Raw genomic sequence first — 26,878 nt, 5'->3', positions numbered from 1 at the left:
GTAATGCTTTTATGACGTAACATGTAACAAATTGATTAGATTTCAACCTTTCTTCTTTTTCTTCTTCTTCTTGTCAACCTCGGCATAGGCAGCTTCAACCTGGTCAGGAGATTCTGATGATCCATAAAGTGGATTTATTCTTTCTTCTTTTTCATCTAATCGCAAAATAATTTACATTATGGAGTTACTTCAGCTGTAACTTTAACACATCAAAACACATTCTCTAGAAAGCCAATCACACAACAATGGGCTTTAAATAGTTTACAGTATAATACACTTTTTAAACATTTGTCTGATCAGCTTCACACCGTACATGTTGTAAATACACATCAAAGAAACTGAATTGTACAAAATTAGTTGATTAAGACCAGAAAAACAAAAATCGAGCAGCATTGGTACTGAGTTGGTTTTCCTAGTTCCCTATTCAACTAGTCAATATCCATGTAATAAAAGTTTTTACAAGAAATGTCTGTTGTTAAAATTATCTTACATTAGCAAGTATATATTGCGTTTATTGCATTATTTATTATTATATTTGTGACTGTTTATTATTATTATGATATTTGTATTGCATTTATTTTTATTTTATTTATAATTTCCATAAATCGCAACTCCCACTTCTGTTATTGACACAGACATCTCTTAAACAACACTTGTACATTTGCAAAACTGAATTTGTTGCATTACCTTGAGTATGGTTAAGGTCATGTTAAACATGAAACAAAAAGTTTAACAAGATTATGCTTTAAGCAAGCAGAAACTAATGGCAATGTTAGTTAAAAATGTCCAAAGCAATTAAAACAAACACTAAAATATTCAGCCAAGTTAAAGTAGTCAGCTACCATTATCTACTTAAAAGGCACATACCAGAGTCTCCATTAAATGCTGGGTTTGCGTGTGTTACGCCACCTATCAAAATTAATGTTGACATAAAAATAACTGTGCGTTGTGCTATTTCATATACTTAACAAGATTTGCACATAATCCACTGACAGTAATGTTCACAATGTAAGACCAAAAAAATTATTCTGCCTACCACTATGACTATAAGTGAACACCAAATTATAAAAGCTACAGATGTATGTCATAAATGGTCTAAAAGGATCGATAAGCTAATATCTAACATAACGGATTAGGTTTACATTGTAATACAAAACAATTAACAGCTGATAAACTGTTTGTTAACTACAAACATAACGGTATATCGAATAAAGCAAGAAAGCACACGTTTAAAAAGTTAAGAAGTGAAGAGTTAACAAATGTAGGATAGTTAATTGTTCTTGAAAAACTAGCTTGCCTGTTTTCTTAGCTCCACGCCTCCATTGCACAATCACAAAAATCATGACACATAAGCAAAATACACCAACAACAGAGCCACCAATAATTACAGGTTGAAGCCAAGCAATGCCTGAGTCGACCAAAGGGCCATCAGCAACTACAATGGTGAAGTTAATCAAAGCATTTTCAGGAAAAGACTCATTATCTAAGGATCTGACAGTGAGTGTATATGTTCCATTGTCTGAACTAAGCACCTATAAATAAAAATATTAAAAAGGTAAAATAAATTTTACAACTAACATTCACTGAACTACATAACGCTTGTTAAAAGTTGATCGTCTGCAAATGTGACTTTAATTTTAACATTTCTTAAACATGTCGGTTTGATTTTCGAAAAAATCTACTTCAGTTTTGCTGAAGGTGAAAGTTTGTTGATCACCATCAGACTGTATGGTCGTTGACCCATCATGTGTCACTGGTAAATCTGGAAAAAAGGTTAAAGTTATAAAACTTTAGGATTTGACACTGAACTAAACAAATTTACATGCAGCAAAAATAAAAAGTATGAGGCAGACACAAACAACTAAAACGCAGATGTTTCCAAATTTGTTGTTTTTACTGTTTTAGATTGTTTTCAAATTGTTCCGAGACAAGTTATAGAGACGTTTAAAAGCGTGAAAAGGGAATCAATGCAATTCCAATTCAAGAAATCTGTGTAATTATTTGGAAAACATGTTTAATAATTATCACCAATAACCTGTTTAAAAATACAATAAGCCTGTGCCAAGTGAAACACACCATTTTTGGTCAATAAAACAAATTGAGACTTTGGATTTGAGCAAAACACAACAACACAGCTTCCACTTTCATTGACATTCCAATTGCATGTGATACCTTCATGTTGTCGAGCAGTGTCTGGAAGAAATAAAGATAAAAATTTGTGCTTTTATTTAATTAAACATAAAATATTTGTTATCATAAGGTAATGAAACACATGTTATGGTCAAGCTTACATGTTTTCATCGAACAGGAGAACAGAAGAGAAATAATTCTTGGCTAAAATTGATATGAAAACCATTCAGATGATGTTTAATGACCAACTTTCGTCTCAAAAAAAAACTTAAAAATTAAAAACATGCGTATGTTAAGATTACAAACACACAAAAACAAATATGTTTTTGTTAAGATTCATAGTGCACCAGATTTTCTATAAATTCAGCAAAACAGATTGGAAAAACAAAATTAAAAACTGCAAAATCAACTTAAGTGATTAGCACCAACTATTAAATTATAATTATCTATGCATTCTCAGAATGTAAATGTTTAACACGTGATGTTACACAACAAAAATCTTCAAAACAAATTATGAAATTTATTTAAAAATTTCACAAAAAATATGCACTACACTTTGTGAGTAATCATCATACACAAAGGTATCAAAAACAAAACCATGCCTGCTATTAAACACCTTAAACTTACAAATAACATCAAGATATATTGATGAGCTGTAACTTCCAAAGCTGTCCTCGGTTGTGCAGGAATAGTTTCCTGTATCAGAAGATTCCAATGACAGTGCAAAGGATTTTCCAGTTGTGTGCCTTCTACCAGGACGTTTCAAGAGAAATGTTGTATTAAGTCGATCGCTGTACTCAATGCTGCAGGAGAAGGCCACATTTTCTCCAAGATATGATGTGATGAATCTTCCTGTATTTGTGATGTTGCTGCCAGTTGCTTTGAATTCAAGACTCCCTAAAAAAATAAACAAAATACTTGTCCACCAAATTACATTTCCTTGCATTTGCATAAAATAGTCGATTTTATCGATTGCAAAATGAAAAAACTTGCTCACTCTGTGCAGGAACCACAGTGACAGTTTGAACATTGCTTGACTTGGAACCAGCTTCATTTTCAGCAGTGCAGTAAATTAAACTTGATTGATCAAGATTATAACTTATATTGCAGCCGGGGATTGAGATATCTGATTGCGAGTTCAGTGAAAAAATTGTCCAGGTGCAAGTTGGAGATGGATTTGCTTCACTTATGCACTGCATGGTGAGATTTTCATCTGATCTCAAAAGATATCCATCTTCTGCAACTATTTTGTATCTGGAAAGCTCTACTTTGTTGGTAACTGTATCAGGTGCATCTGTAGAATAAGTTATAATGTCACATTGTAAATTGCGATAACAAACAGCTCAACTTAATCATTTCAGCAAGTTTAAGTGAACATTAGGCAAACATGAATATATTTGTGTACTAGCTGTTGGTCCATGATAATTAGACAGACAATCATGCAGGGATAAATTAAATTTGTTTTCTACATGCAAAATGCATTATAAGTGGTGCAATACATAGTCAAAGCCCTTGTACAAATAAATCGCAATAAAAACATCTTCAGTATGTAATGAGCTGTAGGCACTCAATTTGGCTCAGACTTAGCCTATCCACATGTTCATGCAAATGTTAGCACTTGGCAACAACGACACAACCTTATCAGTCGCGGTCGTTCAATTGAATGAAGCAACTCAGCAAGGTGTGCTTATGAAGTCACAAACGAACAGACAAATGACACAATAAAGGACATTAATGAAGAACAGTATGAGTGGCGTATGAGGACATTAAGATTGAAGAAGCAAGCCATTACAGAGCAAACGTGAACACCTTTTACAGTTCAGATGGTAACTGTGCTAAATTATTAACATGCTGTGGAACTGTTCTTAAACAATAATTTCAACTTTAAAATTTCCTCTGCCTATTGATAGCATGCATGATTGCACATTATTCCTAATGCACAGGAAACACCTTTATTGCAATGCCAATAAAATCCAAATAAAAGGAAGTATCATGATGTGTGATTATGATGCTTTACTTTCTTTCATAAAACATAACCATCTCAAAGTAAGTCCTTTTATCTAATTAGCAAATAGCAAAAATATAATTCCAAGAAAACGTGAAATACTTACGAAGAACATCAAGATATATTGATGAGCTATAAGTTCCAAAGTTATCCTTGGTTGTGCAGGAATAATTCCCAGTATCAGAAGGCTTCAATGTCAAGTCAAAGGACTGCTTGTTATAGCGCCTTTCACCAGCACGTAACTTGTACGTTGTATTAAGTTGATCACTAAAGCCAATGCTGCATGAAAAAGTAACAATTTCCCCAACATATGATGTCACTATCCCATCAGTTTTTGTGACGTTCTTCCCGGTCACAATAAATTCAAGTTTCCCTAAAACCACAGACAAAGAAAACATGCCAGTCTGTATGATTTTTCTGTCAAAGAAGTCCAAATAAATAAAAATATCTATAATGAAAACTAAAAATAAGAATATCTCAAATGTGTCAAAATCTCAGAGTTGACAGATACCATGTTTGCATAGAGTAATTAATTAGGCAATTTTAAATCTATCACTGCAAGATATTCTACTACTCACGTTTCTCTGGAACCACAGTGATGTTTAGTTCATTGCTTGAACTTGAACCAGCTCTGTTTTGAGCAATGCAAGAGACCAGGCTTGATTGACTGAGATGGTGAGATATTTTGCAACCTTGGGTTGAACTGATTGGTTTAGATGTAACTGAAGGAAAATTCCAGGTACAAGTTGGTGATGGATTGGCTTTACTGGGGTTACAAGTTATGGAAACTTTTTTATCTGATCTTAAAAGATATCCATCTTTAGTAGGGATTGTGTATTGAGAAAGCTCAATTTTGCTGGTAACTGTGTCTGGTGCATCTGTAGAACAAGTTGTAATGTCACATTGTAAATTGCGATAACAAACAGCTTATAACTAGGAGACCAACTTAATCAGGATATATTCAGAGACACTACTTAGTGCATTTCAGCAAGTTTAAGTGAACATTAGGCAAACATGAATACATTTGTATACTAGTGGTTGGTCCATGATAATTACGCAAACAATCATGCAGGGATAAAATTTGTTTTCTACATGCTAAGTGCGTCATAAGTAGTTGAATAAATAGTCAAAGCCCTTGCAGAAATAAAGCGCAATAAAAACATCTTTAGAACACAATTTGAGCTGTAGGCACTCAACTTGGCTCAAACTTAACCTACCCACATGTTCATGCAAATGTTAGTACTTGGCAACAACGACACAACCTTATCAGTCGCGGTCATTTAATTGAATGAAGCAACTCAGCGAGGTGCCCTTATGAGGTCACAAACGAGCAGACAAATGACACAAAATAAGACATTAATGAAGAACAGTATGACTGGCATATGAGGACATTAAGATTGAAGAAGCAAGCCATTACAGAGCAAACTAGAAGACCCTTTACAGTTCAGATGGTAACTGAGTTAAATTATTAACATGCTGTGTAACTATTCTTTAAACAATAATTTCCCCTTTAAAGTTTCCTCTGTTCATTGATAGCATGCATGATTGCACATTATTCCTAATGCAAAGGAAACACCTTTATTGCAATGCCAATAAAATCCAAATAAAAGGAAGTATCATGCTTTGTGATTATGATGCTTCACTTTCTTTCATAAAACGAAACCATCTCAAAGTAAGTCGTTTTATCTAATTAGCAAATAGCAAAAATATCATTCCAAGAAAACGTTAAATACTTACACAGAACATCAAGATAAATTGATGCGCTATAAGTTCCAAAGCTATCCATGCTTGTGCAGGAATAATTCCCAGTATTAGAAGGCTTCAATGTCAAGTCAAAGGACTGCTTGTTATAGCACCTTTCACCAGCACGTAACTTGTACGTTGTATTAAGTTGATCACTAAAGCCAACGCTGCATGAAAAAGTAACAATATTCCCAAGATATGATGTCACTATCCCATCAGTTTTTGTGACGTTCTTCCCAGTGACAATAAATTCAAGTTTTCCTAAAACAACAGACAAAGAAAACATGCCAGTCTGTCAAATTGTTCTGTCAAAGAAGTCCAAATAAATAAAAATATCTATAATGAAAACTAAAAATAAGAATAACTAAAATGTGTCAAAATCTCAGAGTTGCCAGACACCGTCTTTGCATGGAGTAATTAATTAGGCAATTTTAAAATTATCACTGCAAGATATTCTATTACTTACGTTTCTTTGGAACCACGGTGATGGTTTGATTATTGCTTAAACTTGAACCAGCTCTGTTTTGAGCAATGCAAGAGACCAGGCTTGATTGACTGAGATGGTGAGATATTTTGCAACCTTGGGTTGAACTGATTGGTGTAGACTTAACTGAAGGAAAATTCCAGGTACAAATTGGTGATGGATTGGCTTTACTGGGGTTACACGTTATGGAAACTTTTTTATTTGATCTTAAAAGATATCCATCTTTAGTGGGGATTGTGTATTTGGAAAGCTTCACTTTCATGACAACTGTTTTAGGTTTATCTGTAAAAAAGTTAAATTTCTGTAAACTTAATACAATAAGGTCCAAATGATTTAGGTGATATTCAGTAGATTTGCTTGATGCATATCAGCAAGTAACAGAAACCATAAAAATCACAAAAATAAAAATTCAATAATCTCAACGCTTGCGTAAAAGCAAACATTTCCAATCAACTAAATCTAAATTTTTTAAAATGAAAAGTATTGTTTTGACCGAAATTACACAAAACAACATATACACAGAGCCCACAAGACTAAGTTGTTTAACTGTTTGAAAATAAACAACAATGAAGAACTAAAGAAATAAAAATTAGCAAAATTGATATTTGTTGATATCTGATATTCATTACACAGTTTGTTTAACAGACAAAGTACAAAAAATATCTCAGCTTGTACGCACTTGTCTTTGTTTGATACACAAATATCAAGATTTACACACACTTCGAACAAACAATAAACACAGTGACACCCCATAAACATAGCACAGTCATCTTTATATCATAATTAATAATACTTACATAAGACATCCAGTTTAATTTCTGACGACCTTCCACTTCCAGGATGGACATCAGTATAAGGAGTGACAGCCTGACATGAGACTACTTTGTTGTTGTCACTTCTTTGCAATGAAGACAATATGAAAGCTTGACCCTATGTTAGTGACGAGTGTGAGTAATGTTTAAAAATAGGGGATGCAACAAATGTATGTAAAATACCTTTGCTTAATATTCTCAGTAGATATGCTAATACACATTCTTAAAAGTAACTCGCCTGTCTCTTAGTGTTGCCTTTTCCTCCAAAATAAAATTGAGAAGTATTTCCAGCAGGAATGACATCATTGTAACTACAAGTCAGAATCATATCATTTTCTTCAATCACCGTCAGTTTATTGCCTTTAATAATTAAACTGCTTGAAAGGGATACACTGGGAGCTGGATAAAAAAGTTAAATTTAACAAAACTTTATTTTAGTAACTTTCCACTACCAGAAAATCATCAATGCATGTGAACTAATTACAACAACAGCTCACAATATATAATATAATACTGCCAACAAGTAGGAGAAAAACATTAAACACTTGATACATTGATTTAGTGATGCATGCATCTTATTTACATGTTGTACAGGAATTATGGAAGTGCATGCAAATTAATTTCAGGAAAAAGTTTACTAGTCAGCTACTATTGCACATTTATTCATGTGCAATGATAAAGCATAGCATCATATTACAAGAAGTGCAAATAGAAAGTTACTGTTAATTTCAAATAAAAAAAAACTTTCCAGTGATGTAGATTACACTGGCCTTAACACTGGCCTTAACAACGCCACTTTAGAGATGGAGGTTTTTAAAACTACTGGTCTCATCCAACCATACTTTTAATTATTACACGACGTAAAATTGCTTAAAACAACCATCACACTTACAACTGGACCCAAGCAAACTTTGTCATGAAACAAGCTAATGTTTTACACACCATGATAAGACAGTAGAAGTACCAATTTAAATTTTAAACGTATGTAGATATAAAACGTGTGAAATTTAACTGGATATCAGGTGCTTGTACTCAGTTCAAGCTAATTATTGGATGTTTTGTTCTTAATGAACCGTATTGTAACAATGATAAACCAAAAACATGAAAATAATTTAGTCCAAGCTATACAAATAGAAAATAATGTAAACTGTATTGCCTATGATATCTTTGCACACATGACAACTTTTTTTAAAATACAAAAAAATAACAATTGCTGCCAAATAACCTGTCCAACATTGCAGATTATCCTGACCACTCCATTCTGCTGATTCCAGACAAGTAGTGTCACTAGATGTCAGCATTGTACCATTTGAGTAAAACAAGTCTCCTCCATTAGAACATGCAAACTTTCCTGGTGAGTTGAATACTCTGGAAATTGCATTCACTTTAACCCCATCTGATAGTGATTCGTGGCAATCTGTGTTGAATTAATTATCCAGTTAACTATAACAAAAGGTCCATAATTGGTAACATTGCACACATATTTTCCAATTGAACTACAGTGTAGACTTGTGTGAACCATGAACTACAGCCAGTGCAAAAGAATGAATCAATTAAGCACTACCAAACATACGATATCAACTTGAAAATTATGTAACTATAAATAAATTACCAATAACAATTGTTCTAATACCAAACATAAAAAACTAAATATCAAAGCGATTTTAAAACTATGATATGATTAGTTTACAAACACAAGCTAAAACTCTGATTGTTGCAAAACTCAATTTTACAACTGCATAAAAATTTAACAAAGCAAATTGATCCTGACTAAAATCCAACTTGTTGAGATTTTACAGCTTTCTAATCAACAATGCATCAACGGAAGATTAACATAATTGTTTCATACATGATCCTTCTTGTGTGCCAATTTATGTACATGAACAATATTAATACTGTACCTCAAGTCTGAGCATATGTGGAAGTATTATCACTGTAAAAAAATTCCTGCATGAAGGGAAATTTAATTAATGTTTATGAGAAAATTGTTCAGACCCTAATCATAATAAACAAAGATGTGATTGGTGTTTGAGCATTGACGAAGGGAGAATTATACCGTTGCTGAATTTTTGCTGTCAAATATTTGCAAACAAGGAAACCACAACACATAACATTTCAAACTGTTCTTGCTTTTTTATCGGTTCAATATCACTTTCAGGTTACCACAAACTAAAATAAAAATATCAATAAATTACCGTGAGTGAATAAATACTCAAAAGACTTTCAACAAACCTCGAATGGTAAGCTTCAAAGATTTTGAAATGCTTTTGCTAGCAGCAAGCTCCATCAAGTATCCGTCTTCTTCAGCTTTCAGGTGTGAAATGGTTAGATGAGTGGTGAACCTTGTATCTGATATGTCAGTTGCACTAATAAAAATAATAATTCAAGAAAGACAAAATATTTCAAGTTTAAGCAAAGGGCTACAAGCTGCTTATTATTACATAATTTGCGTAACTTTTGACAAACTTTTTGTATAACAAACTAGAATTGTTTAACCTTCAAATCGTTATCAAGACAGCGACACTTTGCAAAATATAGATATGAGTAAACATATATGTGAGCCAGCAGAATATTAAGCAAATTTTTAAACAGGATAACGCAAGGGAATCAAGCAATTGTAGGTTTAGAAACTTGAGAAATTAATATTAACCTGACATTGGTTCTTTCTGAATAGTTGGAAGATGATTCAACTAAAGTTTTAACATTTGGGTGTGGAGCATATCCCACTTGAGCAACTTGTGTCTGCAAAAATATGTTTGATCAATTACGAAAAAGCTAAAACGTTAACTTGCTCAATAACACTAATATTCAGTGATGGCATCACTGGGACAACAAGTCAACGTTTTAAACTTTAAATTTAAATTTGTAAATACCTTGTTAAATATCCAGGATAGAATCCATTTTTTTCCTGTTGAATTTTGTGTTGGTGAAGCTATAGCAGTGATAACTACAGTGGAGTTGGTTGCCTGTACAGGGTGTGGTGTAGTGAGAGTTGATATGTATTGTCCATTACAACTTTGCAGCATGGCTGGAACAAAATCACATATCGTATTCAACAACTTGCATAAAACATCGAGATCAGAAGTTTCAAACAGATCACAACAAAAAGATTTTGAAAAGAAAGACACACAGACCATGCAAAGATTCCAATCCAGCAAAATGATTTTGCAAATTGCAAAAAAGTCTAAAAAAAGCTGTGATTTGTTACTGCTGGTAATTGCTATCACCACAGCTGGGCAGCGTTGTTAAAACCACAACGTTGTAAATTTAGTCTACAAAATGACTTCGTGAAAAGTTAGCAAAAATTAATGTCAGAACTGGACAGCACTTGTTTAAAAATAGCGCCGTTTGCGCCAATTCATGAAATACCAAACTCCACTTCATATTTAACAAGTTCCAAATATAGTCTTAACAAATATATGACTTCATATCACCAATTTTCCCAAATGTTCTTTCGTAATTTAAAACTCCGTTGTTATCAACATAAAATGATCGTAGTAAAATGATGAATAACTACAACCTCAGGCAAACAATTCAAAACGGTAAATGTTTTGGTTGGTTGTTTTTCATAAAAAAATATTTCAAACAAATTTATAACTACAACGGAGATAAGGAAAATTCAATATAAAGTTTGACATTCCATTAAAAACCAAACGGAAACGATTCTACACATTGCACCACACTTACCTGCAACTGCAATCATGTCCATAAAATGAAATTTGTTGATGAACTTCATGCTAAGTTTGCTTTATAGTTTGTCAAGAAGGATGCCTTTGGCAATGATAGATGGTAAACAAATAATGAAAATTCTTATCATATTCTTGATGAAAATGTAATAACAGGCAATTGCTGTTAAACTTTAAGCATATTTCTGCGTTGAACACCCAAATTTGTTCAAGTAAATACTGAAATGCTAGAACTACTCAATTCAACAATGTATTTGAAGATTCCTGTTGATGGTCAAATATGATCATGTCCCAAATAAAAAGTTATCTTAATTCGATCATTAAACAGTAAAGTTACTCGCACAACTCAATTTAACAATATTTCATCAACTCATTGGTCCTTGTTGTGAGACAGATGTCAAATAAGAAATTACCCAAAGTAGTTCATAAACAAAATGCAATTTTACAAGCCTGGGAGCATAAATCACTGACAGTAAGCATCCAGCCAGGACCAAACGTGGACTGACACTAGCTCAGTTGCAACAGAAGCTACTCTAAGTGAGAGTTTAAGCAAGTATCAAGACATGGGTCAGTAAGTAAGGTATTTCAAGTTTCAAATATCCAGTACTTAGCTGGTACTGACAGACTTAAGGAAATTATGACACCGCATCCTCATTGTGTGATAGAAACGTCATCGAGAAAATGTTGGCCTTGCTGTGGTGTAAATTGTTAATGTATTGTTTGTTTTCGCAATTGACTGTGGGCAGCGAAAAGTAAGATACTAACCTCGTTGTAGACTGGTTATACAAGAAATACGATCACAGACAATGAACGAGAAAATGGTGAAAGTTGATGAAACTTCCATAGCATTTATTTATTTACTTACATACTTCGGCTGCTGGTCATGAGTCTTGCAAGCGCTGAGCGCGGTAGTTTCTCGCTCAGTTGCTGATTTTTTCACTGTAATACCATTCGCGCATTTTGCCTTGCGAGGTGGAAATTGTAACATATGATTTGGTTTTGTTTAAGGGCATTCCCCGAAAGCAATTTTCATTAATTTTTGAAGTTTTACCAAAATGTCATTGGTAAATCGTTTCACCAAATCCACTTAAACACTTGTATGGTTGATTTTTCACCACAGTTTAGTAATTACCATCTTAACAAAACTTTTACATTATTAGCTGAAAAGGTGCCAATTTAAGCTTGCGTTTGTGCTTTCTGGTAAACTTATCTTGTCACTTCAAACCAATACAACATCCAAGAGCATCGATTCGAAACAATCGCTGTATCTAATCTTGGAAAGACACCGCTGTATATTACCGCTCAAGCAAACGCAAGCACACAATTGGATAGTACAATAATTTCCCAATTAGGCTCTCAGTCGTGTATTAAATAATTTAATTAACTTTAAACTTTGCTTTCTCGAGTTCATCAAACTCAACTAATAACCTTAAAACAGGCATGTGCAACCTTTTTCACTGGAGGGCCAAATACAAAATTTTGAATGACAACGCGGGCCACATGAATTTTTCAGAAAAAATTAGTATCGTAAAACGACTTTCCTATGCAGTTTATGTAGTTAAGAAATAGATTTAATGCAGTCCACGACACACTAGTGCGACAATTTATTGAAAAACTGTGAATAATTGTCGATGGAAGATGAGGAAACTAAATTCAGTCAAGCGTATTTAATCACAGATTAATGTGATGTGCCGCACGGAACAACCTGGCGGGCCGCAGTGCGGCCCGCGGGCCACTGGTTGCACATGTCTGCCTTAAAACCTAATACCAAATTATATTTTAACCCAAATGTACCAAAAGAGTAGTTTTTCTTTACGTCACTAACCTAACTGCGTATCCTTGACAGCAGAGCATGGAGTGCAAGTTCTAATAGGTCTAGGCTATGGACTAAACACTAGACCAATATATTTGCTTTGTGTCTTTATGATACTTGGTATGGTTCATGCGAATAAGGGCGGCTTATAATCGCGGAAGTAGGTGCAGTTTCGAACTTTCGGATAATGCAACGTTTCATGTTGACGTGATTCGACTTTATTTTTAGAAGGACGTCAATAGGTATTCAAGAAAGTCACATGCAACAAATACGAGATTTGAAAACGCGACTAACCACCGTTTTGTACTTGTTCAAACACAGGTAAACTACAGTAGGCTATGTGTAGTAGGAGTTTATTGATTTCAATATTTATGAACTTTCAAGCCTTGAACGTTTTAACCACTTTATGACCCTTGTTTGCACTATTTGTGTGTTTTTTCGCAATTATTGAGGAATTGTCGTATAAGGTTCGGTTTAGACTTCGTTTTAAGTTAACATTCTGTTATGTCGAAAAGTCAGACATCGTTAGTCTAAACTCTAAAATTTCTTTAAATGGAGGAGCAAACTTTACTTTTAATGAATAACATTATCGTTAATATTGCGCAACATCATTTCCATCTGCAGTACATGGAAGTAAGGTTTCAGTACGTCATAAACGCACTCCGCATATCGTGGAATGACCGGATAGTGATTACAGGCACGTGCAAGCGACCGTCAGAGTTTCTGTTAATCGCAAAGCTTTACACGTCATAATATTCCAAAAGTACGACAAGATAACTGCTGCTGTCGAAAGCGATCGTGGCAAATTATTCAGGAATTTTAATAACAGGAAAACATATCAAATTTCGATGTGCAGAGATAACCAATTAGTGAAGAGATAAAAAGAGATTGTGCTTTGGTAAACAAGGAAATGTGCTGGGATAGCATGTCTTCGAGCCTAATAAGCATCGTACTAAGTCTAAGACTTTCAGCTTAACTTGTGTTTGAAGACTCAGGGTTGACTGAAATAACCGATACTTTTCACAGCATTAAACATAATGTGCTAATTGCGTCTAATCTGCTATGAACTTTGCTTTTTTATCAGGTTATGTTAACTTACTACGTAACTCAGGATTATTTTCCCTTCTTCCTTGCTACATGTTCCCACAACTAAGGCAATTGACTCGAACAAAAAACTGATTCCTGCTGAAACTCAAACCCGAAACTTACAAGTTTGAGGACTTGGGGACAATTACCTCCAACTCCGGTCTGGTGGGGTCAGAACTGGTCAAGAACTGACATGTGACCTGTTCCAAAGCAACTACTATAAGTGAAAGTTTATTTATATCTAAGAGTTTACTTATTTATAGTCTTTACAATAAAAGGAAACGATCACAGCATGTTTTATTGTTTATTTAAAGCGTTTTTGAGCAAGTGTTAACAATGCCATGGTGTCATTCCGAATATGTAAATTGCTATAAAAATTTTACAACAACTAGTTATTTCCATACTAATAGACTTGAGTAGAAGTGAGTTTTAAAATGTTGATTGTAGAGATTACGAATGAATTGTTTCTGGTAACTTTTTTAGTATCCCGTTTGGTTCTTTGAGCAAAGATTCTTCTCTACATATGTATTCGAAAAATACGTGTAGCAAGTTTTTTTGAATTAGCGTAAATATCAGCTCTTTAATAACTGCAAGTTGCTTCAAATATAAGAAAAAACCGTTTCTATACAAGTAGAAGTTAGGTTATAACAACAAAACGATTCCTCTTCAATTGAATGTGAATACAAATTTCAACATGGTTTTATGTTAGGGAATTTTCCGAAAGTTATTTTTTAAAAATTTTATCAAAAATATCAGCAAACTAAAAAATATATAAGAATTTTATAAAAGTACAAGTAACTAGAAAATGGGTTATTTGCAGACGAAGAGCTCAATCCCTTGATAATGCAAAAGACTGAAGTGCAACGACCAATTACAATAAACTGATTAGACTAGCACAAAACGAAGAAAAAAGGAGGTCGGTGAGTGTGACAGCTCATCTGGACAACTTCCATACGATGAACTACGTGTTAAGTTTTTCAGCTTAAACCAACTACAAAAGAATGCAAAGCTTGTTTCTACTGATGTGTGGAAAACAAAACAACTTTATAGTTATTATCCAGTTTTCAAAAACGATTTTGCAAAAGAAATTAAAAGCAGCGCGCATAGAGCTAAAAATAGTAACACGGACAAAGTTCATAGTCTTTGCAGATAATTCTCCTGGTTAGCTTAAACGTACCTCTACGTCTAAAAGTAGTAAGTAAGTAACATGTTTTGCGAACATCATAATTTTATCATAAAGTGAACAATTATTTTGACTACCAGACTTACTAATGGTAAGGAGCTTGTTTTGGTAAAAGCAATAGTAAAGCCACACAACAAACTTAATGTACTAATTATGTACCTCCGGATTATATGATCTAAATTAGTTGTGAAAAATATGTGCAATACAGCAATAAGTTAAGGTCGTTTCGGTTTCGGTGAAATAACCTGGACCAAAGTTAATAGAAAACACTCTTTCCTTGTCTTTTCTATTACCTTTGGCCAAACCTATGTGCTTCTGGCAAAGGTCATTAGCCATGTGCTGGATTAGTTTCCGTACCGGTAACTAGAACTAGGTGTATGGTAATTAACTACTGACTTTGTACGCTTGTGTGTTAGTCTTACCGTATTGCTCTGTTAGGCTTTGCGTTACTGGCTGACTCACCGGACTGCAGAGTATGGCCGTTTTCAGCAAGACCTTGGGTCCGTCAAAAAAACAAAAATGACAAGCATAACAAAAATGCTCAGACGTACGGTAATGGAAGTGCACAATTCTGCAACTATACAGTACCATAATGTACTTACAATTGACTTACAATTCAATCTTTAAATCAATTGAAAATTAAGTGCACAGAAGTTCTTTCCAAGTCATTAAATGCAAAATAACGCATCTTAAGTGTGGCATTGAAACTTATGAGTGCGCCTATGCCTAACTCTGCACTAGGCCTATACCGTTATCTCCAATTTATAATAAATAAACAAAAAATTGTGGCTTCAATGCACGCCATCAAGCCAAAATTTGTAGGTTTTTACACACCATTTCTCGTGGAAAACTGCTGTATTTTCTAGTCCAACACAAATGGCACACCTGTGAGTTTTTGTCTAAACGGCAGAACAGTAATCGAACACCTGCATACCAGTAGGTTATGACCAGTTAACTACTTGCCTGTTTTTGGGCGAAGAAAGTTTTTTAAACTCTTGTTTCTAAAAACTAAGAGGTGTTTTTTAATCTTCCATTTGTTCTAAAATAGTTGAAGAACAAATGCCAATCTTTTCTGTTAGAAGAAAAGAAATGCTACTGCCATACAAAGTATGCCTACTGCCATACTTTGTAGTTGGGTGGATATGTCTGTATATAGGGTAGGCTAGCCAATATGCGAAAGTAGCCAGTAAGCGAAATTTTGCCAAAAATCGCTAATCAAATTTTAAGTTTTGTACATTTTGGACTAAAATTTCGTGTGCAACATTTTAACGCCCTTCTCTGTTAACATACAAATTTTCAAGTTTCTACCTACAAATTATCCTTGTTTTTTATATAGAGAAACACACCGTACTCAAAAAAAGCTAAATTTCTTGCTGAGGCAAGAAATTGCTCCCTGTACAAATCTTTTAATTTTTCGCCAATAATAGGAGCTAGAGAGCTCTTTTTTCGCACACTCGCGCAACAGTTCCTCTTCTAACTCTCTTTAAATTTTCGTGGAGCTCTTTCATCTTTAAGTTTCTTTTTTAATCACTTTTTCTACGTTGGTCCAACTTTGATGCAGTAGCCAATATGCGAATGTAATTTCACAGAACTGTAAAATCGTTTGAGTCACACGTGGTTAGTTTCAGTGAATGGGTGTAGGACTGTAGGTGCGTCACATTGCTCTGTAAATTTTTGTGACATTTTTCAATAAAAGTTCTTCTAAGGTACTTGAAAATTTCAAGACGTTTCTTTGGTATCTGTGAAGGATGCCTGGCCACCTTACCAAACAGGATTTTAGAACTATCGTCCTCTGCAGAGATCACAAAGTTGTACTTTTTAGCTTGCCCCCACATACGTCTCACGTATTGCAACCACTTGATAAAGCTTAAAAAGCCAAATGGAGATCAGCTTGCTTAACTTTTGTGAGGAACACGAAAGCACCTGTGACAAAATTCACTTTTGGTAAAGTACTTACCACAGCGTTGCAAAAAAGTTCACAGCCCGCGAAAATCAAACAATCTTTCAAAGCTTGTGGTATATGGCCGATAGACGAAAATGCTGTTGATTACTTCCAGACGATTCCTTCACAAGGATTTTCTTTAGGGTTTGACGACCCAATAACTTCTATCACTGCAATTCAGACATCAACTCCAGATGACAATGTACAGCCAGTTATTTTTAGTGACAAACACACGCAACGCGTTACTTCCAATGACCGATCGGAGGCGGCTTTCTCCTCCGACATTTGCAATGATGTGTTGACGTCTTCCCCAAGTCCTCCAATTACGTCAAAAAAGGATGCTAATAAAAATAAGCTAATATTCGTGAAAAACAGAAAAAAAAGAATGAAAGAAAGATTTTGAGACTTTCCAAGACACAGAGAAAGAACAAAAAAAGAATAGGTAAGAAGCAATCTCCGAACGAAAGATCGATGACTATCTCCGAGGATATTTATACAGAATGTTGTGTGCAGTTTTCAGGGGGAAAAGACGAATCCAGGATAATTGCGATCGCTGGTATCATGTTAAATGTACCCACTTGGATCCCAATCTCACCCAACATGACGTCGAACAGCTCACTTACCTCTGTCATAACTGTGAGTGAAGGCATATCTGAATGCTAGTTTCAGATGACAATTTGAATTTTAACTCTGGTTGCCATTCTTACTGTTGTTATTTTGAAGTTGTTTGCTTTCCATATTGTGATTCCGTTCAAGCGTGATATTTAAAATCATTCGTTGCAAAGGATTTTGCTATTTTCGTTGAAGTCTTTTAAAAAAAAACACATTTTATACAAATACAATGCCTCTGATTGCATGTGGATGTTAAACATTGAAAGACGTTTGTGGATTGGTATGTTCCTTTATCTTAAGTTTCCGATTTTCGTTAGCCGTAAATAAAACGATTCGCTACTTCTGATTTCTCCGATTTCTTGGTATTTGGTTCTTTTTATTTTAAACTGGTCTTAATACTTTGGTGTATGCGGTATGCCGTATAGTCCTATGTTTTAAATATTTATCGGTACATGTTTGGGCACGGTCTAAGAGTTTAACAAGAATAGCACCTTTATTTTCCAACCCTACAGTCAATGTCAAAAATTAACGATACGATTAGAAAACGCATTTGCTTAGAATCGGGGTACAAATCTAAAAAAGAATAAAGGTTATGGTTTCTGTTCGAAACATATGTAACTTACTATAGGTTTATTTTCGAAAAATGCCATTTTTATGGCAAATAATCGTCAGGGTTTTAAGCTAGAATGAATATTTGATGTCTATTTAATTAAAATTAACCAATCGGAATACAGTAAACTAGCTCGAATAAGTGTGAAATTCATGTTTCTTCCATTCGCAAACTGGCGCAATTTTCGCACACTGGCGCAAAATTTGCTGGTGCAATTTTTGCTACCACCTGAAAGATATTTATTAAAAATTTACGGTTTTAAAGTGTAATGTAAGGAATGAAAATACGCTTCTAATGATATAAAAATTATGGCTGTGTGATCAATAGAACTTGTTTTATTTACGTTTTACTTTGCGTTATATGAAGTTATTCGCAAATTGGCTACCCTACCCTAATAGAAAGATTTTTAGTATTGATGTTGAATCAAATTGAGCCACATTCAAGCATTTAATATTAATTATAAGTTGTTTAGTTGCAATTAATTTGTTTGAAAAAGGCTGTCCCTATTTCCCTGTGCAAAGTCATACATTCGAAGTTATTTGAATCTTAATTGTTTGTTAACTTGACTTTTAAGTTACTTTGTCAACAAAATCTAAAACCTTTCAACATGAACGCGTCCAAACCTTATGTTATTTCCTGTATTTATTTTGGTTTATACACAGGTTTGTTTTACCTAATTTTTGCTGCTTTGTCTGAACTGTAAGTAATCTTGCTGGATCGATGACTGTAGACATGGAAATAATGTTAAACCTACACTTGTACGTTTGTTTCCTACTGTGCATGATGCTTGGTAAGACTTCTATTGTTTAGTATTCTAAGTTAGATTGTGCAAACTGCTTTCCTTGTATGTGTGTACAACATAATTTAATGATCATGATAAAGTAATATGTGTGTTAAGTGTAAATGGAAAGTTTCAATTGTCTTGACTGTTCTTGTCCGATAGCCAGTTAGATCAAGTATATTTAACGTAGGTAGCTTCCATTTAGGTGCGTCATCCCTTACAACAATCACTACCAATCCATCAAGCTCAACCTGTTTAACAACTGGCATCACCAATCTATTGGTTGAAATCAAATTTGAAAAACAAACTACAACTCAGTGTACATGGATTTATGGTGGCACATTGGAAACTTTCCAGTTCTATATATCTGGTCTTGGTGGAGGTTGCCAAGCAGATGGAACTGGTGGAGGTGACACGATCACTTGTGCTGAAGAAACCATAGATGGGATTGATCACATTACAACCAACCTTACTATCGGTGGGCCTTTAGCTGCAGGAACTCTTAATCTGGCCCTCGACTGCATAAGTTCAACGGCTGCAGACGTGGTCACACCTTCGACTTCCAGAAATATTACATGTACGTATTGTTGGTGACTTGAAACAAATTTTAGCTTAGTTTAGAATTTTGTTTTGAAGTTAACAACACAGAAAGTAGTTTTACACGTGCTGCAGATTTTGTTGTTATAGATACTTAACAGTTTTGTGTTTGATTTTGTTTCAGCATGTAGCGTAAACACCACCTCTTACCTGGGAGTAACTGCTGCATGTGGTTCAGCCTGTGAGTACAATGTCGCTGCAACTCTGTCATGTGCAGCTGGATTTACTGGATCTGACGTTGCTACAACTTGTGGTGCTGATTGTTCTTTTGTTGATGATGCAACTTGTGAAGGCAGTAAGTATGCAATGTGAAGATCCTAGAATGCAGATTATGCAAACGTTTTTTCATTTCAATTTTCACAAATTGTAGCTTGGGGAAAATTGAAATAGTTTAAAATATTTTGTTTTAGTTTTATGTGTCCTTAATGTATTTTTCATTTCTTGTTGCATTGTGTCGATGTCAATGCATTAACATGCTTCAAACATATGCTAAGCATTGTTACAAACTATTGATACAAATCTCATAGACACAAATATGCTCGCTGGTTTTGACGCTTTGAAATATTGGGATTGTAATTTGTACATATAGACATAAAGTCATAAATATTTATTACTGTTGGTAATGTCAATTTAATCCTGTTTTGTATTCTGCTTGCGTTAAATAATATTTTAACATCATTCCAGTGTGCTGTTTAAAAGTCATAAAAATTGAAATAAAAAATAAAACATGCTAGTTTACATTCATATAAAGTCTTACCTTAACAAACAATACAATTGTCTTGACAAGCTTGTACGGCATGCCCAAATAAGTTCAAGTTACTATGGTTCTTTAATTTCCACAAATGTTTTTCTGCTGTTCCTTAACTAAACAGTATAATTGAAATTAAACTATCTTAATCTTATGTACAAAACTAATGACAAAAAATTTAGTATTCGTTACTAAAACTGTTTAGTTAGGCTAACATGTGACATGTGATTAACAGCTCACATAGAGCAGCGTATCAAGAACTTATATGATTTGCAGGAACAAGTTTATAAAAAAATTCAAAATTGATTTTTTTTCAAAAGTTGATTATTGAACATAAGGCAGTTTAATTTCAATGTAACGATATATAAGTAAAGACATGATAAATCTAAACTTAAAAAGAAAGTATAATTGTAGTAACAACGACACCAACAACCATAGTCATACCGACAACCATAGTCATACCAACAACCACAGCCATACCAACAACAACTGCAGGTAACTGAATGCATAAGGCATGGCAGGCATGGTTCATTTTATTTTGTTTCGCTTCAGTTTCAACTTTTAGTTATATATATCTGTGGTGAAACTTGTGAAGTTGCTATTTCTTTGCATCGTTTTGTGTCTGGCAGATAAGAAATTGTCACTTAGTTGTTGCTTTGTCCAGATTAAGTTGTATTTTATGTCAAACTTCAAGTAAAAAATTATGGATAAAGAATAGATAAATTATAAAATGATTGATATAAAATGATTAAATAATGAGACAGGCTTCAGTGCAGTTCTGTTCTCATGTGAGCAAAATCACTGTTTTGCTGAACAGAACTCACGAAACTTGATTTTTGCAAAATTGCTCTCTTGCAAGTGAAATATGATATGTAGTTTGTCTTATTATTTATCTTTGCCTTTACTGCTCAAAATAACTGGAAATTGGTTTGAACAATGCTTCTATATCATTGGTCAGCAGATCCTTCAAGTAACATATCCGTAACTTTATCATATTCAGATTGAGCAGTTTATGGGTTTTATCGTCTTAAAAGCATATTAGACTCTTTTCTATAACACTCAGAGTGAGAATATTCTTCTCAAATGTCCTAGCTTTAGCTTTTATGGTTTTTAACATTTGTACAAATTTGCTTATCTGTGTGCTAGTGATTATATAATGAAGTTGTGCGACTACTTTGGGTCATGGCATGATATTATTTATCATAGTGGGATGTCACTTGCTTGCTTCATATGCGCATCATATTATAGAATAAACAAAGCACTGCTAGTAATGTTCATGAGTTATTGGTTAATGGTGTTGTGTTGCTGTCACAGAAACCATTGCTTGGTGAACAGATACTTAATTTAATCATTTTTTGGGATTTTAATTAATTAAAGATGACAAATACAAATTGCAAGATGAACTTGTTAATGGATTTAACACTTGAAAAACCTTGTTCGTAAACATCTTTAAATGGAAATATATTCCACAGACTTTTCACCCAAAGCCTTAAGTTTAATGTATTTTGTTTCATCGTATAAGGTTACATAGATGCAGGCAATCCTACAACAACGGATGCAATCCTACGGCAACCAAAACAAACAAATAATGTCGATATAACACCAGGTAGATTATAGCAGAATTTCTTTTATTGCTCTTAAGATGATTAGAATTAAACCCAAAGTTTTGTTGGTTAGACTATCTTTTCAAAGAACGAAACTGTTTTCATGGTCAAGGCCAACATGGATTGTTCAAAAAATGACTTTTTAATCCCGATGACTTGACATGACCAACATCACTGTCAATTCCATGTGCAATGTTATCTCTATTTGAGCCCATCGCTAAATTTTTGTTTTTACGAGCAACTTTGGTTTGAATTAACATACTTTTGATTACGCCAAATTTACTGGTTAATGACTTTGTATCGGGCTAATTCTCAGTGCAGTGTGCTTATTAGCAAAGACAGTTTTAGCCTTTGAGTGTTTTTTTTCAGTTTTCAACTTTCCATAGCCCAAGGTGTTTCTTGCAAGCATTATGTATAATTCCTGCAATAATCACTCAAGGTAATTAGGAAGAGAAAAATAAGCAAACTAATATTAGGCACAAGCCCATAACACACTCTGCTGTGTGTCAACTCACTCTGTGCTTTTTCATGATTTAGCCATTTTCAAAGTTGATTCCATAAGCAGGGCAGCATTAAGCACAATAACTTTTTCTATCTTACATGCCTGCTATTTTCAGCTCATACACGGAGATGATCGAACATGTCACTTGCCATGTGATTGAGCATTTAGAAAGTTGTTTTGATAACGTTGTAACTTTTGGGTGCCCATTGATTAATGTGCACTGCTTATGCAGAAATTTTAGCACACTTTCACGTGATATGTGATTCATTTTTTCTTTGTTTACAGCTTTTTATTATCATCGTGCTTTTAGTATCGTCTTACGTGATCTTACTAAACAACAATAACAGCTGCAATAATGGTAATAAATAACATTTCTTTAGTCCAATTCAATTCACAACTTTTGTGGTAGAAAGGCTTCACAAAATGGCCAGAATCATCTTTTATCATCAAACAACAAGTATATTATCTTTTAACTTATGTTTAAGTTAATGGTGTCATTCTTCACATTCATTCTACAACAAGGGTGGCCCTATTCGTCATTGGTCATGTATCAATAATAAATAATAGGATATTTTCTTAGAATTTGTTTTGATAGTTAACATGCAGGAAAGTTATTCTACTGTTTTAAAGCTTTCTTAGTAAGTCAAATATATTGACTATTTTATTGGTGAAGCACCTGACTAAAGAATATTGATCATTCATTATTTGTGTCATTTTATGAGATCTCTGTGCAGTCAGACATGCAGCTGATTTCTGCAATTTTTTCGTAGGTGGAAAAGTCGCTTCTCCGGCCGTATGTCTACTTGGAGGTGAGATCGCAGCGATCGTGATCTGTACTTTCATCTGTGTTGGTCTGATGGTGGGAGTCCATGTTCTTAATGCTCGAGGTGGGTGGGTTTGTTCCAATGTAAATGCTTATACCAGAATATTTATTTAGACAAAAGTTTGCAGTTTTTGCTTATTATTATGATTATTGGTCTCTTATGGTTATAGTTGCTCATCTAGCAAGTCAATGAGCTAGAAACGTACTCACAGTTCTATTCGCAAGAAATTTCTTCGGCAACCGTGTGGTACATTTTTTCATTTTGATAGTTTTAATGAATTTGTCATAGTTTGAGCGGTTTGTCTATGGCTGTCATATTCTTTTCCGGATCTTTTATAAAACTTTAGGTTTATGAAATAAAAGCAGTTGATAAACTCAATTCTTGTTCATTTGATAGCTGCAGTGCCTAGAAGGCTGATAGGCCAATATGTTGTAGCTTTTTTGTTAGTTCTTGTAACTTTTTATGTCCTCATTACATTTTTGTGCTTCAATGTTGCTGATGATGGAAGAGTGAATTTTATCATCGCTAGTTTCTACACTGTCAAGGGCTACGCTTCCATATAATTTTTAGGTTCTTATTTCTCTCAAAACATTCTGATAGCATTTTTTTCATGTGTCCTACCAACTGTGCTTAGTCATCCCTTGAATGTGTAAACAAGTGTTGTCCTCGAGTTTCTTAGAGACAGAAGATATCATGGTGATGTTGTTTGCACATTTTTGTAACCACATCTTGATTGGGTCTTTATCATTCAAAGATATGATGCTCGATGGTAAACTCAGTTTTTATTTTCGGAAGTTTTCTTTTTCTTTGCTCTTTTTCGTGGCATAGGTTTCTTTTTCTGGGTCTGGACTTGTTAGGTGGCGAAGAAATTGTTGATTGATGAAATGATTGTTGTGATCGACTTGTTTGAAACAGTTTCTACACATCAAGGAAAGGCGGACAACCTGACTTCCATTAGAACATTAATAAATTGCATATATATCTGATTAACCTGCTGCTTATACATTTTTTCATAAGGTTCGTTCAAAAACAAGAACACCCCCGCACTTTGGTACTTTCTCGGATTTGCGTGTGGTTTTCTGATGGTCACCATCTTTTCAGCAACATATTACACAAATCAAATTTGTGATTCTCAGCATACTTATGGTGAGTGATGATGAATCTATATATAGGATGATTATTATCAATGACTTCTTTCCTCACTGTTTATCATCAACAAGATGTCCGTTTTTTCTCAGTGATAAGTTCCTTAACATCAGGACAAGCAATAGCAATCGGTGTTATACTGGACCTGCTGTTGATTGCTGCATTTGTGGCCGGTTTTTGTCATATCTGCAAGTGGGCTTGCTTTAAGAAGGCAGGTAGGTACAAGCTCTATGTGTATTGCTGTATTTTTTTTTTTTTTCTTTTTCACAGCAGTTTCATGTCTTAAATCACATTTGGGTGGCTAAATCTCTGCGGCAACGCATTGTTTCCTGTGGCAGAATTTTCTGTAGAAATTACTATGTTTTGCGGATAATTACCTTGTGGTTTGTCATTTAGTTTAACAGTTGTTAGTAAATTTTTATTCGATGTAAGTTGAATTCACATTTAACCATAATCTTGGTTTAACGTTTTACAAAATTTTCAACAACAACAGCAGTATTTAAAATATTCACTAGGAAAGTAATTACACTGTTATGTGTGATGTAACAATGTGGTTTTGTGATGGATCACAAGTTTTGTATTTCTCGGAATTTGTTTATACTGACCTCATGTAGTTTTATGCAACAGTTTTTAGTTTATCGTTTTGTACTTAAGGTTTGAAGGAAAGGATTGAAGGTAAACTATAGAAGGCTACGATGAAGAAAAACCAAGGATCATTGAAGCGTATCATCTTTCATCAAATATGAACGGTTTTGTCAAATCAAGCTGTCACTAGATGGCACACTGGTAGAATGAGCATGGGAGTATATCAACAATTTGAACGTTTATTTTGTCTCTTTATCTCTTTTTTTGCTGCTTTATCAATGAAATTGTCAACATAAATGCTCCAGCATTTTACAGGACTCACTTCATGTACTTCGTAAATCGTGCACATACATGAAAAGTGTTTTCTAGCTACAATATTATTTTTTTTATTGCATTTTCTTGCTAATATGTAGGACCTCAAACTGCAACAAAAGTCTGGGTGTTATGGTTCAATTGGGCCTTAATTTACATGTTCCTTGTCTAAGTTTTGAACTAGATGCGCATGTTTTTATCGTGTATAGACGAGTTTTAAGAAAACGTTTTAAAAGTTCCCAGATAATTGTTTTTAATTACTTTTAGTCTGACTTAATAAAGTCTCCATTGCAGTAAATTGCCAATTTTCTTCAACTTATATGATGGAGTTGAAAGTTTTGGTGCGTACATTACTGAGTTTTATGAATATTGAATGTTAACACTTATTTTTAATTCTCGATAAATAATTAGTTTGTTGTTATGGTTCTTTGCATTTTAGCTTGCTTCGTTTAATTTTTAATCTTCATGCTTCATTCAAAAGTTTTCATTCTGTACTTTCATGTTTACACAAGCTTTTATGAAATGTTTCAAAATTTTCAACAGCTTTTATTGTGACATAAATAATAATACATTGTTTTGGTCACATACAGCCGATAGGTGACACCAAGTGCTGATCCTATAAAAATATTGTTGTATGCAGAAATGTGACGTTATAGAATGGTGTCCATTATTATCTCGCAAGACAAAGTTGGTTGTTGCGTAACCAGACAACATTTACGTTCCAGCAAAGCATCTCGGTGCATACTCTCAAATTCTAAAAACAAGGCAAAAAAATCTTAGTTTTTCGTTTAAAAATGTAACAAACTGGTTTTTGTATTGACATGAGTGTTGTTATAAGAGTGTTTCATGTCTTTTTATTCGCCGACAAACCTTCTTTGCGCTGCTATTCCGTTGTTTTACGGCCTTAAACGCTCACTGCCTAATGGGATTAGTTTCTTGTCATGCCAGATACTGCATAGAATATATGCGAATCTGATTCATTGTTCAAACAATTGTGCATTTAAAAATTTATCTCATGTCTTAATTGACAGTGAGTACAGCATAAACGTGGTTAGCTTATAATGCCTATATATTACTTTCAATGCTTTTGGCTTAAACATGCAACCTTTAATGAAAAATGTTCCCTGTTTTATTGCAGTAACGTATTATACCAGCATTTCATTTTTTTTTTAAATATAGTATTTTCTTTAATTTTGTCTCTGCTTTCCTGACCTGTTCCAGTGCATTTTGCAAACCATGTTGGTGTTACGTATAGTACGATTGAGAAGGTCGGATAGCCAACGCCCATTTAAAAGTTGAGTTTATTCAAATACTTTAATCTAATTCGTTATGTGTATGCCAGTAATCGCTGTTAATTAATGTATTGCGATCACTGTCAGTTGATCAATTTATCTCAGCACATAATCAATTAATCATGCATTCATCAAGTTCCTGTCATGTTTGTAAATGAATATAATTTGCTGCTGTCAATTAAACAAGACCATCTTGATGTGTAATATATATAACGGCCATATGCATGCATTGCGCTAGTTTTTCACTGTAATTACTGTGTTGGGTTTCAAAGAATGAATAAATGTTAACAATTAGCGCCTACTTTGTGCTTTCATGTTCTTGAATCCAATGACTCAAAAACTTGAACAAATATTCTGCTCCTAAACTATTTTTCTAGTTCT

General features: G+C 33.9%; 3 protein-coding genes across 7 annotated transcripts in view; 1 reads left to right on the top strand and 2 right to left on the bottom strand.

Moving 5' to 3' along the window:
• The window catches only part of LOC143445802 (uncharacterized), a 51,332-nt gene that overhangs the window by 5,586 nt on the left and 18,868 nt on the right, over positions 1-26,878 (bottom strand). The window lies entirely within an intron of this gene.
• Positions 43-12,290, bottom strand: LOC143446429 (uncharacterized). Its single transcript, XM_076946051.1, has 17 exons — positions 10,862-12,290; positions 10,048-10,202; positions 9,825-9,916; positions 9,407-9,540; positions 8,400-8,591; positions 7,413-7,573; positions 7,160-7,292; positions 6,345-6,644; positions 5,873-6,139; positions 4,714-5,013; positions 4,242-4,508; positions 3,128-3,424; positions 2,758-3,027; positions 2,077-2,193; positions 1,683-1,762; positions 1,298-1,532; positions 43-155 (listed from the first exon to the last, which is right to left on the bottom strand). The coding sequence occupies exons 1-17, from the start codon at positions 10,908-10,910 to the stop codon at positions 43-45; spliced, it is 3,162 nt and encodes a 1,053-aa protein (XP_076802166.1). The 5' UTR covers positions 10,911-12,290.
• On the top strand, positions 18,748-26,792 carry LOC143446592 (uncharacterized). 5 transcript variants are annotated; one of them, XM_076946299.1, is made up of 9 exons: positions 18,748-18,896; positions 19,093-19,464; positions 19,609-19,779; positions 20,647-20,727; positions 21,764-21,838; positions 23,109-23,225; positions 24,180-24,308; positions 24,401-24,523; positions 24,963-26,792. In XM_076946299.1, exons 1-9 carry the CDS (start codon positions 18,827-18,829, stop codon positions 24,992-24,994), a joined length of 1,170 nt encoding a protein of 389 aa, XP_076802414.1. In that variant the 5' UTR covers positions 18,748-18,826; the 3' UTR covers positions 24,995-26,792. The 5 variants fall into 5 exon arrangements, with proteins under 5 accessions (XP_076802414.1, XP_076802413.1, XP_076802415.1 ...); XM_076946298.1 differs by having other exon boundaries at positions 21,755-21,838; XM_076946300.1 differs by lacking the exon at positions 20,647-20,727 and having other exon boundaries at positions 21,755-21,838.

This window comes from Clavelina lepadiformis, chromosome 2 (genome assembly GCF_947623445.1).
Source record: "Clavelina lepadiformis chromosome 2, kaClaLepa1.1, whole genome shotgun sequence".
NCBI classification, from domain to species: Eukaryota; Metazoa; Chordata; class Ascidiacea; order Aplousobranchia; family Clavelinidae; genus Clavelina; species Clavelina lepadiformis.
This window is presented reverse-complemented; position numbering and strand designations above follow the sequence as displayed.

What these genes read in the sequence shown, in the direction of transcription:
- LOC143446429 (XM_076946051.1), bottom strand. Translation starts at nt 10,910, where the DNA reads ATGAAGTTCATCAACAAATTTCATTTTATGGACATGATTGCAGTTGCA. An exon ending in AATTTATCTTGATGTTCTGT is followed by an intron (nt 5,014 to 5,872) that starts GTAAGTATTTAA and finishes CTTGTTCTACAG; the next exon opens with ATGCACCAGACACAGTTACC. An exon ending in CACTGTGGTTCCTGCACAGA is followed by an intron (nt 3,028 to 3,127) that starts GTGAGCAAGTTT and finishes TTATTTTTTTAG; the next exon opens with GGAGTCTTGAATTCAAAGCA.
- LOC143446592 (XM_076946298.1), top strand. Translation starts at nt 18,827, where the DNA reads ATGACTGTAGACATGGAAATAATGTTAAACCTACACTTGTACGTTTGT. An exon ending in GACTTCCAGAAATATTACAT is followed by an intron (nt 19,465 to 19,608) that starts GTACGTATTGTT and finishes ATTTTGTTTCAG; the next exon opens with CATGTAGCGTAAACACCACC. An exon ending in CATACCAACAACAACTGCAG is followed by an intron (nt 20,728 to 21,754) that starts GTAACTGAATGC and finishes TCATCGTATAAG; the next exon opens with GTTACATAGATGCAGGCAAT.